Source organism: Leucoraja erinacea, chromosome 6 (genome assembly GCF_028641065.1).
Source record: "Leucoraja erinacea ecotype New England chromosome 6, Leri_hhj_1, whole genome shotgun sequence".
Lineage (NCBI taxonomy): Eukaryota > Metazoa > Chordata > Chondrichthyes > Rajiformes > Rajidae > Leucoraja > Leucoraja erinaceus.
In genome coordinates, this window is record NC_073382.1 from 48,357,336 (window position 1) to 48,375,556 (window position 18,221).

Consider the following 18,221-nt stretch of genomic DNA (forward strand, 5'->3'; position numbering starts at 1 on the left):
AGCCTTTGTGCTCCGGATGTACCTCCCTTAGCCACTAATCTTGCAGCCGCAATTTAAGGGAGGAACAGTGGCACAGCGGTAGAGTTGCTGCCTTACAGCTTCAGAGACCAGGGATTGATCCTAACTATGGGTGTTGGCTGTATGTTGCTTGTACCTTCTCCCTATGATCGCGTTTTTTATGAAGCTAAAAAATTGTCAATTCTTGAGTGGCCAAGTCAATCTCCCGATCTGAACCCAACTGAGCATGCCTTTTATATGCTGAAGAGAAAACTGAACGGGACTAGCCCCCAAAACAAGCATAAGCTAAAGATGGCTGCAATACAGGCCTGGCAGAGCATCACCAGAGAAGACACCCAGCAACTGGTGATAATTATTTAGATTATCAATCAATTTCATCAATCCATTTATCAATCCAATTGAAGCTGCTTACCCATTAAAAACAACTGTGGCTATTGCTAAGAATAAAAAGTAAATTGAAAAGTAAAAACATGCAGATACTGGGAATTTAAAAAAACAACAGAAAATGGTGTACTTAGCAAGTCAAGCAGCATAACATGTCAATATTACCTTTCAACAGGCTCTGTCTTATTTTCCTGCAGCTCAGTGTAATTCTTTGATTCTATTGCACAACTTTGATAAGACATCACATGTAAATGCCACCTTGTGGCTATGTACAAAATTGAATTTAATATAACATTAATATAAATGGAATTTGCAATAGGAATAAAGGCCTTAGAAACTGTCTATGGATATGCAGGGAATGAAGGGTTATGGATATGCAAGGAATGAAGGAATATGGATTATGTGCAGGCTGATAAGAATTGGTCCTGGCATCATGTTCAGCACAGACATTGTGGACAGAAGGACCTGTTCTTGTGCTGCATTGTTCTATGTTCTAAGTTAATTAGCATGTTAAGTAGATCATAACATGCTCTGCATGGCTGCAAGATTCACCTATGCTGATTCAACAACGAACTGCAGATTCTGATTTACAAAAAAGGACACAGTGCTGGAGTAACTCAGTGGGTCAGGTAGTATATCTGAAACTGCAGATGCTGGTTTACAAAAAAAAAGACACAAAGTCTAGGAGCAACTTAATGGGTCAGGCAACATCTTTGTTACTGCAGATGCTAGTTTGCAAAAAATGAATGTAAAGTGCTGGAGTCTGATGAAGAATCCCGACCTTTTGCATGTTCACTTTTCCCAGATCACTTTTCCATGTTCTCCAGAGATGCTGCCTGACTTGCTGAGTTGCTCCAACACTTTGTGTCCATTAGGTTGTAGACTTAATGTAGTACCAAGGCCTGTTCCATTGTTTGGGATGTTGCCTTCCAGATCATACGTTAGGCCAAAGTGCCCTTTGGTGGATGTGAAGGAGTTGGGCTCACCGTCCTAAGAGTGCCAGTCTGTGTCTCGCAGTCAATGGCAAGTCATTTTCTCACTGGTATTTGTGGAGGATACAAACTAGCTTTTGTACGTCACCTCAGAACCAACAGTCTAAAGTATGATGGAACAACATGAGCTGGGGGCGAGGGCTGCACAGGTGGACATTTTACTTAGCAGGTGAGCCATATCTCACGCTCTAGATCTCAGGAATGGTATAATAGACTTGAATGATCAGGAAATGTCCTTGCAAAAATGTTGCTCATAAGACACAGCGGTAGAGTTGCTGTCTTGCAGAGTCAAAGACCCGGGTTTGATCCCGACTACGGTTGCTGTCTGTGTGGAGTCTGTATTCTCCTTGTGAGCGTGTGGGTTTTTCCTGGGCGCTCTGGTTTTCTCCCACATTAAAAAAAATACATGCAGGTTTGTAGGAAGGAACTGCAGATGCTGGTTATACACTGAAGATAGACACAAAATGCTGAAGTAACTCAGTGGGACAGGCAGCATCTCTGGAGAAAAGGAATGGGTGATGTTTTGGTTCGAGGCTTTTCTTCACACATGCTGAAGAAAGGTTTCGACCTGAAACATTACCCTGCACCTACAATAAATGGAACTTGAAAATGACGCCAATCTGGCAACTCTGTATAGTGTTTAAGAAGGAACTGCAGATGCTGGAAAATCGAAGGTACACAAAAATGCTGGAGAAACTCATCGGATGCAGCAGCATCAATGGAGCGAAGGAAATAGGCAACGTTTTGGCCCGAAACCCTTCTCCAGACTGACTGATGGGTGGGGGGGGGGGGGGGGGGGGGGGGGGGGGGGGGGGGGGGGGGGGGGGAGGGGGGGACTGTGTAGTGTCTTAGTGTACTACTACTATATCTGAGATGTTTATCTAAGATGTATTTGTGCCATGGAGTCACATTTCACATTTGTGCCATGTGGAAGCAGGCTCTTCAGCCCAACTTGCCCAGACTGACCAACATGTCCCATCTACACTAATCCCACTTGCCTGCGTTTGGCCCATTTCCCTCTAAACTTGTCCTATCCACGTACCTGTCTAATTGCTTCTTAAACGTTGTGATAGTCCCTGCCTCAACTACCTACTCCAGCAGCTCATTCCATACACCCGTTTGTGTGAAAAAGTTACCCCTCAGAATCCTATAAAATGTTTCCCCTTCACCTTGTACCGATGCTCTCTGGTTCTCGATTCTTCTACTCTGGGCAAGAGACTTTGTCTGTGCGACTAGCCGATCTATTCCTCACATGATTTTATACACCTCCATAAGATCACCCCTCAGCCTCCTCAACCTCTCCCTATAGCTCATGGACATCCTTGCAAATCCTTGCAAATCTTTGGCACCCTTTCCAACTTTACAACATCTTTCCTATAACATGGTGCCCAGAAATGAACACAATACTCTAAATAAATGTAGGAAGGAATTGCAGATGCTGGTTTACACAGAAGATAGACACTAAATGCAGGAGTAACTCTGGGACAGGCAGCATCCCTGGAGAGATTATAACTTCAGGTAGCCCCCGCATTCGCACTCTCTATATCCCTCCCTCGCCCAAGTAGCACTATCTCCTCGTTTTCACCCAACAAACAGCCTTTTTCCTTTACCATTGTTACTTTTTTGCATATATTTAATTCATTGTTCTTTATCACTCTACATCATCATATATATATCTCGTTTCCCTTACCCCTAACTAGTCTGAAGAAGGGTCTCGACCCCAAAACGCCACCCATTCCTTCTCTCCAGAGATGCTGCCTGCCCCGCTGAGTTACTCCAGCATTTTGTGTCTATACGCTAAATAACTATTGCTTATGTGCTTATGCATAGTGATACGTACTGGACTGTGTACAAAAATGTATTTTACTGTACACGTGACAAATAAAGTAGCATTGAAGAAGGCAGTGACCCTTTAAATGAGACAAACGCCTGCGCAGTGCGGTACCTTGGTGTTTGGTGAGCGGTGGGCCAGAGTTGGTGCAGTGGACTTGTGGATCGTGTGTGTGGACTCACGGCTGCGGCATTAGCAAGGCTTGCTATAGCGACTGAGAACAAATATTATTGCACGGAGCCGGGAGGATGCCGCCAGCCACCGCTATGTAGCAGCACCCCCGTTACACGGATCGGAATTGTTACAATCACTGACTGCTTTGTTTCAGGGTCAAGAAGGAAGAGGCAATCACACTGAGGGCAGAGGCGTTGGAGCTGGCGCTGAGGTGAGTATTGCCTAGAAACCTTGTCCTCCGAATGAATGGGTGGGGCTGACAAAGGAGATACTAGTGTGCAAGAAGGATCTCGACCCTAAACGTCACCTATTCCTTTTATTCCAGTGATGCTGCCTGACCCGCTCAGTTCCTCCAGCATATTTTGTCCATCAAAGGAGGTACAAGTGTTTTGAGCCATCATCAGGGCAATGGGATGTAATGAGCTGCCTGTGGGCCGGTGCACAGACGCAGCGGCGAGTCCATTCCATTGTCCGCCCTGTGCGGTTTCTGTGTGGCTTTTGTCTGGATCGTTGCTTGGGGTGGGTCCTCTTGCTCGTCCCGTCCCCCCCATCCCACTCCCCATCCCACTCCACTCACCCCGGGGTGTGGCGGTGGCGGTGGCGCCGAGGGGTAGCTGCTTGCCGATGACAATTGTACAATGCGCAGCAATCAACTGCGGCCAAACGGTGCAGTGTAGTGGAAGCAAATATCATCATCAAGAGATCGGATTCAACCTGTAAGGACCTGACTGGCTGACAGGTTAGCAGCCTCCATCCGCATCGCAAGTTACATTAAAACAAATGACTATAGCTAGACTGAAAGCAGGAACTGCAGATGCTGGTTCACCAGAAATAAAAGTGTTGGAATAACACGGCGGGTCAGGCAGCAGCTCTGGAGAAAGCAGGAATTTGAAAACATTTGTATCTGTAATTAAAGCTGTAATTAAAGTTATAATTAAACATACCGTTACCAAGTGTAAATATTTAACAATCATTTAAATGGGTAAAAAAGCATAATTTCCTTATGAATAATCTGAATGTAGCAATATTATACTGGTGAATGAAATAATGAATTTCAGGTGAAGGTTAAGCTATCACTGATTTTGCTAATTTATCTCCTGCAAATTCAAGCAGTAAAAACCATATGCAAATATACATAATGTTCTCTAAAAAATCAAAATGCAGTGTTGGTTCACGGATTAATTTGGTTCACTCTCTACATTAATTTGCTGTTTTTGAGGTGCCGTTATTGGTTCAAACGCTAATGGAATTGGAGCTTGGTTCAAACCTAGAGCTCAGAATTTATTGGAAGAACAGTAAAGTAGGAAAAAACCCACCTGTAATCATTGAGTGGAGAAAATTAAATTTGTGAACATTTGCAGAGTAACTGGCGCAACAGGTAGTGTTGCTGCCTCACAGTGCCAGAGAACCCATGTTTGGTCCTGACATTGGGTACTGTCTGTGTAGAGTTTGCATGTTCTCCCTGTACATGGTTTTCCTCTAGGTACTTAATTTTCCTCTCACTTCTCAAAGACGTGCGAGTTTGTAGATTAATTGACCCTCTGTAGTGTGTAGTGGATGAGATAAAGTTGAGCTAGTATAAATGTGTCGGTGTGGACTGTGGGCCAAAGGGCCTGTTTCCATGCTGTTGCTTTCAAGGGCACAAAGTGCTGGAATAACTCAGCAGGTCAGGCAGCATCACTGGAGAACATGGATAGGTGATTGGCACAGCGGGTAGAGTCACTGCCTCACAGTGTCAGAGACCCACGTTTGATCCTGACCTTGGATGCTTTGTGTGTAGATGTTTTGGGTCAGGACCTTTCTTCAGACTGACAGACTTCTGTCTGAAGAAGGGTCCTGACCTGAAATATCACCTATCCGCATTATCCAGAGATGCTGCCTGACCTGCTGTGTTACTCCAGCACTTTGTGTCCTTTTGTGTAGTAACAGCATCTGCAGTTCCGGATTGTTTCTATACGCTGTTTCTCTCAAGTCAATTCAAAATTTAAAAGGAGCCACGAATGAAGTAAATAATTTTTGTACTTATACACACTCAGATTAAATGGTTTAATTTTGAAGACCTTCAATGGCTAAAACATTTTGCCACAATAATTACATGACATGCATTCAGTAAGTTGGTTTGTGTGCTGCTCCCGAAAGAAATAACTAAAATGCCTATTGCTGAGGATTAAATCAAAATGCCTTGACCCATCAAGTCTACTCTGCCATTCAATCATGACTGACCTATGTTTTCCTCTCCATCCCATTCTGCTCCCTTCTCCCATAACCTTTGAACAACAGGTATTTTACCCCAATGCCTGCTAACCTATATTGGTACCCAGAAGGACAACTGATTTTAAACTTCTCATCGTTGTTTACAAAACTCTCCATAGCTTTAGTCTCCCTGTCTACGTGATATCACACAATTCTATAACTCTTAAGTTACAAAGGTAAGAGAGATGCAAGCCTGTTGATCATTGCAGAATGCATGATGTAACAATGGGCAGACAGTAACCGAGATCAGGGTCAAACATGGGCCTCTGGCGCTGTCAGGCAGCAACTCTACTGTTGCACCACTGCGCCACCTCTATTTGAGCAACATTTTGATTAACAGACCTAATATTCCCTTATGGTATTAGACTCAGACATTCTGTTGAGTTATAGAACCCTGTATAAGTTTCCATTATTGCAAGGGATGTGTATTCCACAGAAGGAACTAGTGTAGATTTACAAATTGCCATTGTCCTGGATTATCTGCCCATTCTGGAAAGAGTCAGACTTGTATTTACGTTAAATCCGGCATATCTGCATCAGATATAAAGAACATAAGTTTTTGGTTTTGTTTATTATTGTCACATGTGCTGCGGTACAGTGAAAATATTTTGTTTTTCTGCTATCCAGTCAGTAAAAAGAACACACAGATGCAATCAAGCTGTCCAAAGTGGACAAAAAAAAGTACAATATTTGTTGCAAGATATTAGATTAGATTAGATTAGATTAGATTCCTTTATTTGTCATTCAGACCTTTCGGTCTGAATGAAATTTCGTGGCCTGCAGTCGTACATATAATAATAAATAACAAAATACACAATAAACACAAATTAACATCCACCACAGTGAGTTATAGCATTGAAGTCCAATAAACTCTGATTAAAGATAGTACTAAGATCTCCAATATAAGATCCCAGTAGATGGGAGTCAGAACTGCACTGTAGCTCGGCCTTGCTGAGGCAGTGTGAAGTGTTGATGGAGTCAATGGAAGGGTGGTTGGTTTGTGTGATTGTCTGGGCTATGTCCACAACTCTTCTCATATTTCAAAAATAAACTCCGATATAAAGTACATAATTTTCTAATTCATCTAATATTTCAATAATAAACTAATGGCGTGCAGGAGGGGTAATGTTAGTGGGTTCAGCGGTGTAATGTTGTATCAGTATTATGTGACTTCTGTTGGTCCAGCAAAACAGATAGTACAGCAAGGTTCTGGAACCAAGGGTGCTGGAAAATCAGTGGTGGATCTGCAATAGCCAAGGGGAAAATGATGTGTGGATTGTTTATTACTCTATTGTTTATTAGCCAAACAATTGGGGGTGGCACAGTGGCACAGTAATAGAATTTCTGCCACACAGTGTAACTAATCTCTGGAGAAACAGGATGGTGGCGTTTTGGATAAGGGCCCTTTTTCAGACTGAGAAAAGAGTCTGAAGAAGGGTTCAGACCCAAAATGGCATCCTTTGTCTCTGGAGATGCTGCCTGACTTGCTGAATTACTCCAGCGCTTTGTGCTTATCTTTGGCGTAAAGCAGCATCTGCAGTTCTTTGTGTCTATGATTAGTAAGTTTGCAGATGGCACCAAAGTGGGTATTATTATAAATAGTGAAGATGGTTATCAAACATTCCAGAAGAACCTTGATCAGTTGGGCAAGCGTGTCGGACATACTGTAGAACTAGTTTTTGGGGTGATTAATGGTCAGTATGGAATTGGTGCGCTGAAAGGCCTGTTTCCACAGTCTATCGAAAGTGGGCTGAGGAATGGTTAATGGAGTTTAATGCAGATAAGTGCAACATGTTGTATTTTGGGAAGTCAAACCAGGACAGGACCTTCACAGTAAAGATCTTGTTCGGCATGGGCAAGATGGCCCATCGGGGCTGTTTCTGTGCTGAATGACTCTATCCTACCATCAGTTTTCCATTTCAGAAGGAATTTCCAAATTTGTAATGTGATCTGGCAGTCGATATTTTGTAAGTTTCATAGACCATATAGAACTCTTGTCAATGGGGTGCAGAAACAGGAAGAGTTGATTTGATTGTTTGTATAAGGTAACATCAGCAGAGAAAACAATAACATCCAGCTGTTTAAGGATAAGGGGGAAATCTTTTAGGACCGTGATGAGAAAAATATTTTTCACACAGAGAGTGGTGAATCTCTGGAATTCTCTGCCACAGAAGTTAGTTGAGGCTAGTTCATTGGCTATATTTAAGAGGGAGTTAGATGTGGCCCTTGTGGCTAAAGGTATCAGGGGGTATGGAGAGAAGGCAGGTACAGGATACTGAGTTGGATGATCAGCCATGATCATATTGAATGGCGATGCAGGTTCGAAGGGCCGAATGGCCTACTCCTGCACCTATTTTCTATGTTTCTATGGTCTCTTCAAAATCATGAGGGATTTTTGTTTGAGATATTAAATATACTAGTAAAATAAGCAGAGGGGTTATGTATCAAGTTTAAAGTGATTGCAGATGGCTCAATTGTAATCATGTATTGTCTTTCCGCTGACAGGATAGAACGCAACAAAAGCTTTTCACTAGTACAAAGTTTCTCTCAGTGCACGTGACAATAAACTAAACTCAAATCAACTCAAAACGTCCAGGGTGAGGTAGAGTTATAGCATTGGACAATATGGAAAAGGGCCCATTAACCCAAGTTGCCCTATCTATACTAGCCCCACCTGCCCACGTTTTGCCCATATCCCTTTGAACCTTTCCTATCCATGTACCTGTCCAAATGTGTTTTAGATTTTGTTATAGTACCTGCCTCAACTATCGTCTCGGGTAGCTCATTCCATAAATCCACCACACTCTGTGTGAAAAAGTTGCCTCTCAGATTCATATTAAATCTTTCTTCTGGTGAGGTGAGGAACTTTATTTTAAGCTGCAAGTAATTGTGACGCATGAAAGGTTTCAAGGTCAGTTTATTGTCACATGTACCATTAAGATACAGTGAAATTTGAGTTACTATACAGCCATACTAAGTGGAAAGCAACAAGACACACAACCACATAAAAGTTAACATAAACATCCAACACAGTGGATTCCACATTCCTCACTGTGATGGAAGGCAATAACATTCAATCTTCTTCCTCTTGTCTCCCGCGGTCGGGGCAGTCTAACCATCCGCAGCCGGGGCGAATAAATCGTATCGCTGTCGATGTAAGAGATTGAAAAAAAGTTTCCCCCACCCCCACACATAAAACAAACCAAGGAACACTAAAATATACTTTTTAACACACACTAAAAATAACAAAAAGAAGAAAGGACAGACAGACTGTAGACGAGGCAGCCACTGCAGGTGGTGCCACCCGGTGAATATAGTATGATGAAGAGAGTGGTGAATCTGTGGAATTCTCTGCCACAGAAGGCAGTTGAGGCCAGTTCATTGGCTAGATTTAAGAGGGAGTTAGATGTGGCCCTTGTGGCTAAAGAGATCAGGGGGTATGGAGAGAAGGCAGGTATGGGATATTGATTTGGATGATCAGCCATGATCATATTGAATGGCGGTGCAGGCTTGAAGGGCCGAATGGCCTACTCCTGCACCTATTTTCTATGTTTCTATGAATATAGATTCCCTGATTATTCCCTCAAGGACAGTTATTCATCAAATGTTGCCATCTTTTAGGTAATTAGTCCATGGTGGTTTGCTTGTCCTTCCGGCTGTCAATAAGACTATGGAGTCCTAATGATTTACATTATTGACTGGATGGTTGAAGTTTCGAAAACTCATTACTTCTTTTGCAACCTGAGCTATAATGTCCACAGTGTCAGATTAATGATAAATTGCTCTGTAGCTACATACATGTCAAATTAATTGAAGTATTTGCCAATGACCCCCAAAAAAAGCACAGTTCAAGAGTAACTCAGCGGGTCAGGCAGCATCTCTGGAGAACATGGATAGGGAACGTTTCGGGTTGTGACCTTTCTTCAGACCTATTCACCAATGACAGTGTGCAATAATATTTACCATGCGTGCTACTGTTCTCCTGTAAAATTAGGTTGTACAACAATTCCATCATTGCTGTATACCATTAGTAATCACTTGTGCACTGAACTCTTTTTACATGCATCACCTTTTCTTTAGTTCAGTTTAGAAATCCAGCATGGAAATAGGCCCTTCGGCTCACCAAGTCTGCACTGGCCAACAATCATCCCATACACTAGTTTTATCCTATACTCTAGAGACAATTTACAGAAGCCAATTAACCTACAAACCTGCAAGTATTTGCCGTGTGGGAGGTAACCGGATCACTCGGAGAAAACCCACCCAGTCACAGAGAGAACATACAAACTCTGTACAGACAGCCCCCTTATGCAGGATTCAACCCAGGTCTCTACTCGGTGGGCCGAAGGGTCTGTTTTCGCACTGTAACTCTAAAGTCTAACCAGAAAGAAACTTTGTCCATTAATGAGCAGTTGACCTGTAACCGTATGAAGGACTGGGCCAGTGCCATCTTGCATTCATCCTTGTGCGTTAATATATAGAAATGACTTGGTTGTAAACGTAGATAGATGGGTTGGTTAGTTAATTAGTGAGTTTGCAGGTGCCACAAAAGCTGCTGGGGTCACAGACTGTGAGGAAAGCTGTCAAAGTATACAGTGAGATATAAATCAGCTCAAGAAATGGACGGAGAAATGGCAGACAGAGTTTAATCCAAGCAAATGGGAGGTGTTGCACTTTGGGAGGTTGAGTGTAAGGAGAACATATGCAGTTAATGGCAGGATCCTTAACAGTATTGTTGTATAGTGGGGACCTTGGAGTCCAAGTCCATAATTCTCTGAGAGTGGCAACACGAGTAGATAGAGTGGGAAAGAAGGCAGAAAGTATGCTTGTCTTCATTGGATGGGAATTGAGTCTAAGAGTCAGGAAATCATGTTGCAGCCTTCTAGAACGTTAGTTGGGCCCCGTTTGTAGTATTGTGCGCAGTTCTGGTTGACCCAATACAGGAAGTACGTGGAGGCTTTAGTTACAGAAGAGGTTTACGGGAATGCTGCATGGATTAGACTATATTAGCTACAAGGCGAGGTTAGAGAGATTTGGATTATTTTCTTTGGATTCAGGAGAAACCTGATAGAAGTATGTAAAATTATGAGATATATAGATGAGGTAGACAGTCCTTTTTCCTAGAGTGCAAATATCAAAGATGAGAGAGCATAGCTTGAAGGGGAAAGGGGCAAAGTTGAAAGGAGATGTGTGGGGCAAATATTTCAGTGGGTACCTGGAACGTGCTGCTGAGGTTGGTGGCGGAGGCAAATACAATAGTGGTGTTTAAGAGGATTTTGGATAGGTGCAGGGAATGGAGGGATATGGATCAAGTGCAGACAGGTGAGATTAGTTTGTCTTGGCATCATGTTCTGCTCAGACATTGGAGGCTGAAGAGCCTGTTCCTGAGCTGTTTCATGTTTTATGTTGGTACGGTTTGAAGGTAACCGCAGAGATGGGATGGGTCAGGGAAAGGAGTAACTGGTGAGAAATGAAACGTAGGTGATGTGAACCCCTTTTTATTTGACTACCACTAGAAATGAACTGTTTGTTTTTTTGCAATAGATACATGGAGTGCACAACAGTCATGCAGGGAGCCCGTGAAAGAGGTATCGCAGTCTCTGATGCCTTGTACATTGGATCAATCATCTCATGGACAAACATGTTAAAAGCAGCTTGTGACTTCATGCCACTAATGCTTCAGGGCTATTTCAGTCTCTTTCCAAGAATGTGCAGTACAGATGGATGCCAGTCAGTTTATCCGACAATCTTTGCTCTGTGCACGAGCATCCTGTTTGTTGGTTGGTGAAATCCAGTGTCTCTCTGCTGCTTCGCAGAGTATGGAGCATCTGACGCCGATTTCCATCATTAATTCTGCTCCATCATCAAACCCTGCTGAATCACCAGGAATAATCACATTTACAATATTGTGTTCAGAGTTGGGTATCCCGTTAAAGGAATGATGGGACTAGTTAGAAACATAGAAAATAGGTGCAGGAGGAGGCCATTTGGCCCTTCGAGCCAGCACCGCCATTCATTGTGATCATGGCTGATCGTCCCCTATCAATAACCCGTGCCTGCCTTCTCCCCATTGGGGCATGTTGCTCAGTTCTCCTGAGATGCTGCCTGACCTGCTGAGTTACTCCAGCATTTTGAGTCTTTTTTTTGGTAAACCAGCATCTGGAATTCCTTTTGCCGACAATTAATTTAATTGAAAGCCTTTGGTTACCAATTATAAAACTGTTTAGACTCGGGATTAATGGTTGACTGGAGCAAACACAATAGTTTAAGTTAAAAAAAAAGTTTATTTTATCAAATTACTGTGAAAGTCTAATGCAAAAAAAGAGCATGTTGTGACATTAGTGTGTGTTCTCACAGTTTTTGATAGTCATGAAATTGAATTTCTAAGTTTGAGTGTTAAAGTCTTAAATGAACATAATTCATTTAAAACTCCTAAATCAGTCTGAAGAAGGACCCTGATCCAAAATGTGTAGAAACAAATAATGGGGATGTTTTTACTTTGCACTTTTTTATATATATACACACATATTATACACACAAAATAAACACACATAAACAGACAACAATAGTGCAAAGTCAAAAATAATGCCCCAAGTCGATATAGTTCAGAGCCTATTTGGAGGTTGTAGTGTTTAATTGCCTGATGGTTGTGGGGAAGAAGCAGCTCCTGAACCTGGACGTTACAGTTTACACGCTCCTATATATTCTTCCCGATGGCAGAAGCTAAATGTGAGCGTGACTCACCAGGGTGGTGTGGGTCTCTGATGATGCTGGCTGCTTTTTTGGAGCAGCAGCTCTTAGAGGTCCCTTCGATGGTGGGGAGGTCAGTACCTATGATGGACTGGGCAGTGTCGATATATATACACTGGATTTTATTGTTACGGGTTTTACAGTCATATGTTTACGTCAATGTTTTGCTGTTGCAAGGGGCTGCTGAGAACGAAGGGGGACCCAGCACAGATAATTGCATAGAAAATAGGTGCAGGAGTAGGTCAGCATCACCATTCAATATGATCATGGCTGATCATCCAAAATCAGTACCCCGTTCCTGTTTTCTCCCCATATCCGTTGATTCCGTTAGCCCAAAGAGCTATATCAAACTCTCTCTTGAATACCGAATTAAGGGGGAACCCGGAAGGGGGCAGCCAGGACAAAGGGGGGACCCAGTGGGGGAGGGGTGCCAAGCATCAAAGGGGCTGCAGGCAGTAGATAGCAAAGATAGGACTGTTCGGTGAACGTAGGTAACTTTGTCGACGCCAGAAACGTCGCGACACATGTGTACTGCCTGGGTGGGGTATAAAATAACGTATCATTGAAGTAAGTATTTCATTTTTCCGTTTTGGGACATATGACAACACTCTTGATTCCTGAATTGTGATGTATAGTGGAATTGAACAGGCAACATACACTACAACTACCAGCATGCACAGTCCAAACGCCGGGCAATGCGTTCCCCAGTGGAGCCGAATCCGAGCAATGTTATAATTGGTAACACATTGAGAAGCGGCGTGTCCATAACTGTAGCAGGAAGTGACTGACCCTTGACTCCCGAGTGATTTCCTTTTCGTTCTCTTTCAGGGGGAGATGGATCAGCGCGGGATACCGGTTTTGCAAAGAAGAGCCCAATTATTAAGTTGAAATTTAAACCAAATGAGAAGCGGGAGAGCAGGACAGGAAGCTCTCTCCGTCGCGCAGAACAGTTTGCGGGCAAGAGGAGGATTGAATCGAATATGTGAACGGTTTCCTGGCATGGGCTTGGAAAGGGCAGGATCAGCAAAAACTCCGGCGCATAACGGTGCTTCTGAATGGCTGAGACTGCCGGCTTTTTCCACGCAGCGTGGCAGCAAATCGAATCCATGAGTTGTCCACACTGCTGGCGGCAAAGCTAGAGGAGGGGAAAGCGATGGAGAAAAGACTTGGAGCCAGGTACAGTATTGACAGCGCGTCCTTCAAACTGCTGCTGCCTTCATTTCAACTCCAAACACGTTTTAGAAATGAAATTAACCAGCTTTTATTCCCCATGAATGGTGTGCGCATCTGTGTATATATGTGTGTGTCTCTGTGTGCGCGCATATCTGTGTGTGTATATCATATATGTATATATGTGTGTGTGTGTATACGTGCGCATACATACATACATATATATTATTCGTGTATATATTTGTGTTGGGAGGTATGAGTGCAACCCAAACTCATAGTGTTTTATCGTTAGTAGCACTAAAAATATAAAAGCTCTGAGTTTTAGGAAGTGCTCACTGGGTCTGTGAGGATCTGTGCAGCCATAGAGTCAAACTGCAAGGAAACGCAAGGCCCTTCCTCCATGCCGACCAAAGCCTATTTTACTGACACTTTGATATCTGGCAGAGTCGTACAAGGTGGAAACCAACAACTTCGGCCAAATTTGCCACACTGACCAACATGCCCCACCTGCACTAGTCCTACCTGCCTGCATTTGGCCCACATTCTTCTAAACCCGTCCTATCCATGTACCTGTCCAAATATTTTTTCAACACTGTGATAGTACCTCCCTCAACTACCTCCTCTGGCAGATTGTTCCACTGCCCACCACCATTTGTGAAAGTACAAAAAAAAGATTTGCCTCTCGGGTTCCTATTAAATGGGTGGCACAGTGGCGCAACGGTAGAGGCGCTGCCTTACAGTGCCAGAGACCCGGGTTCGATCCTGACTACGGGTGCTGTCTGTATGGAGTTTTTACTTTCTCCGCGTGACTGCATGGGTTTTTTTCCGGATGCTCTGGTCCCCCCTCCCTCTCCCCCAAACTCAAGACGTACATATTTGTAGGTTAATAAATTGGCTTCAGTAAAATTGTAAATTGTGCCTAGTGTGTAGAATAGTGCTGGTTGGTGCGGTGGGCCGAAGGGCCTGTTTATGTTCTGTACCTCTAATGCCTAAAGTAAAATCTAAATCCCTGCATATTGTAAGCAGCAAGGGGCCCAGCACTGATCCTTGGTAACATATGAGAAGCAGCAAGGGGCCCAGCACTGATCCTTGTGAGACACTAGTGTAGGCATCCTTATAGTCCTTGTAAAAACAACCCAACAAAACAATCACATCTACTTCCTAGCCGTCATTGATATGGTTTGAAGGTGGAACATTATTCCTCATTGAACATTACACCCTTTATCATGTATCTGTACTCTGTGGATGGCTCGATTGTAAGTATGTATAGTATTTCTGCTGACTGGGTAATGTACAACAAAAAAGCTTTCTTGCATGCTATCCGGGACCACATTGTGGCGCAGCGGTGGAGTTACTGCGCCAGAGACCCAGGTTCGATTCTGATCATGGGTGCTGTCTGTATGGAGTTTATATGTTCTTGTGACCGTGTGGGTTTTCTCCGGGTGCTCCAGTTTCCTCCCACACTCCAAAGACGTGCAGATTTGAGGGATAATTGGCTTTGGTAAGTTGTAAAATTGTCCCTAGCGTGTAGGATAGTGTTAGTGCATGGGGTGATCGCTGGTCGGTGCAGGCGGTGGACAGATGCGCCTGTTTCTGTACTGTATCTCTAAAGTCTAAACCCTTTTCACTGTATCTGTAGGAAGGAACTGTAGATGCTGGTTTATACTGAAGATAGACAGAAAACTCTTTGCTGTACCTCGGTACATGCAACACTAAACTAATCTAAAATAAACTGGATGGGGAGAGAATGTTTCCAGTAGTGGGAGAGTCTAGGACTAGAGACCATAGCCTCTAAGTAAAAGAACGTACTTTTAGAATGGAAATGAGGAATTTCTATAGTCAGATGGTGGTGAATCTGTTGAATTCTGCCACAGTGGCTGTGGAGGCCAAGACATTGGATATTTTTATAGCAGAGATTGACAGATTCTTGATTAGTGTGGGTGTCAGGGGTTATGGGGAGAAGGCAGGAGAATGGGGTTGAGCGGGAAAGATAGATCAGCCACATTGATGGGCTGAATGGCCTAATTCGTTCCCATAACTTATGAACTGAAGCTGCTGGTAGTAAGAATGTTATTGTCAGTCCTTGGAATTTATCTGCCTTTACACTATGAAGTGGAGGAGCCTGATAGCTTTGTAGGCTTACAGATCTATATACTCCATCAAAAAGCTGCCCATGACACTCCTCAAAAAATTCTGCCTCTGAACAAGCTGTTATAAGATGACTGAACCATCCTATCAACAACTAGAGAGCGTGTTCTGAGCTACCAAATATTTAAGTGGCGACCCTTGGACTTTCATTAATCGGACTGTGCTGGACTTGCACTATTCCCTTTATCCTGTATGTGTGCACTGTGGATGGCTTGATTGAAATCATGCACAGTCTTTCCGCTGACTGGTTGGCACACAACAAATAGATTTTCAGTGTACTTCGGTACGTGTGACAATAAAATAAACAAAACTAAACTAAACTTTAGCACCTCATAACATTTAAGAGACAATTGGCTAGGTGCATGGATAGGACAGGTTTAGAGGGTTATGGGCCAAGCATGGGCATGTGGGACTCAAATAGATGGGGTATGTTAGTAGGTATGGGCAAGTTGGGTGGAAGGGCCAGTGTCCATGCTATACGACTATTAAGGCAAACCATTAATATTTGGGAAATTGAAATCCCCCAATTATATCTATTGCATCTGTTCATATGTCTGTTCCTCTATCCCCTGTTGACCCTTAAAGTCTGCAATGTACCTCGGTATACAGGATGCAGCAATTAATGCTAAAAGGCCATCATGCTAAAAGCCCATTAGCACCTTTACCTGGCTGTAAGATGTTAGATAAAGTAAATCACAAACCTTATTTACTTGCAAAGCCAATCGCCACAATTCAAATGTCATCAGTACATGGATCTTTGAGATGTGATTCTGAAAGTCTTTTTACGTATGTGAATTGTGCAGACATAACTTTGGATGTCATTTAATGCCGCCTCATTGAGCAATTGAACTATTTAAAGACACTTGTTCGAACTGCTGACTGAACTAGATTTTTCAAATCCCTAAATGAATACACCCATTGTTGCTGCATATTGATTTGCAAAGAAGCTTCAGATATCACTGCATGTGCTTTATAATCTCGTGTTCGCTTGTTTTAGGAACATTTCAGTCGTAGAGCATGGAAATGGACCAGGCCCTACTTGCCCGCTGACCAGATTAGATTAGATTAGATCCTTTATTTGTCATTCAGACCTTTTGGTCTGAACGAAATGTCGTTGCCTGCAGTCATACATATAATAATAAACAAAACACACAATAAACACAAATTAACATCCACCACAGTGAGTTCACCAGGCACCTCCTCACTGTGATGGAGGCAAAAGTCTTAAAGTTACTGTCTCTTCCCTCCTCATTCTCCCTCTGCGCTGAGGCGATATGTTGTTACCCCACCGGGCGATGGTAGTCAGTCCCGCGGCTCAACCGAGCTCCGCGAACGGGCCGGTTCAAGCTCCGCGGCCCGGGGTGGTCGAAGCTGCCGCCCTCCAGTCCAGCGGACGCAGCTGTTGCCGCGGGAGCTCCGGAAACAGGCACCAGCTTGTGACCTGCGAGCTCCCAACGAAGTCGTCCACTGGCCCGCGGCCGAGCCCCGGATTCAGGTCGCCGCCGCTGGAACGCCAGAACGCTGCCTCAGCCACCGGAGCAACTTCTCAGCCCCGAGTCGTACCGCTGCCACCGGAGCGCCGTCTCAGCCCCGCGCCGGGCCGCCCTCACCGGAGCGCCATCTCAGCCCCGCGCCGGGCTGCCCTCATCAGAGCACCGTCTCAGCCCCGCGCCGGGCTGCTCTCATTGGAGCACCTTCTCAGCCCCGAGTCGTGCCGCTGCCACCGGAGCGCCGTCTCAGCCCCGCGCCGGGCCGTCCTCAGCGGAGCCGAGCCGGGAGCGGGCCGCCCTCACCGGAGCGCCATCTCAGCCCCGCGCTGGGCCGCCCTCACCGGAGCGCCATCTCAGCCCCGAGCCGCGCTGCCCTCACCGGAGCGCCATCTCAGCCCCGAGCCGCGCTGCCTTATCGGAGCACCGTCCCAGCCCCGTGCCGGGCTGCCCTCGCTGGAGCACCGTCTCAGCTCCGCGCCGGGCCGCCCTCACCGGAGCGCCATCCCAGCCCCGAGCCGGGCCGCCCTCACCGGAGCACTGTCCCAGCCCCGAGCCGGGCCGCCCTCACCGGAGCACTGTCCCAGCCCCGAGCCAGGCTGCCCTCGCTGGAGCACCGGCTCAGCCCCGCGCCGGGCTGCTGCCACTGGAATGCCGGAACACCGCTGCAGCTCCGAAGACGGCCAGCCTCATGTTGGTAAGTCCTGGCTGGCTCTGCTTCCGGAGCCTTGAGGTCGGTCGCAGTTGGAGACCGCCAGCTCCGCCATTAGGCCTCAGCGCAGACGGAGCAGAGAAGGGGGGATATGACAGAAAGAGTCGCATTCCCCCGAAGGAAGAGACAGAGAACATGTTTCACCCCCCGCCCTCCCCACACATAACACAACCTAATAACCAAAATTTAACTAAAACAAGACAAAAAAACCCAACAAAAAGTAAAGACAGACGGACTGCAGGCGAGCCGCAGCCGTTCAACAACGCCGCCACTTCCACATCTACACCAGTCTCACCTACCTG

At 44.8% G+C, this 18,221-nt stretch overlaps 1 protein-coding gene across 2 annotated transcripts in view; it reads left to right on the top strand.

The window, feature by feature from the left end:
• sacs (sacsin molecular chaperone) overlaps window positions 1–18,221 on the top strand; it is a 106,030-nt gene that overhangs the window by 14,659 nt on the left and 73,150 nt on the right. Inside the window, exons 2-3 of one of the 2 annotated variants that reach the window (XM_055636957.1) lie at window positions 3,554–3,610; window positions 13,231–13,578. In XM_055636957.1, the coding sequence (XP_055492932.1) occupies window positions 13,556–13,578 (23 nt within the window). In that variant the 5' untranslated portion in view covers window positions 3,554–3,610; window positions 13,231–13,555. Of the gene's footprint in view, window positions 1–3,359; window positions 3,611–13,230; window positions 13,579–18,221 lie in introns of those variants that run through there. The other variant, XM_055636956.1, reaches the window with a different exon arrangement.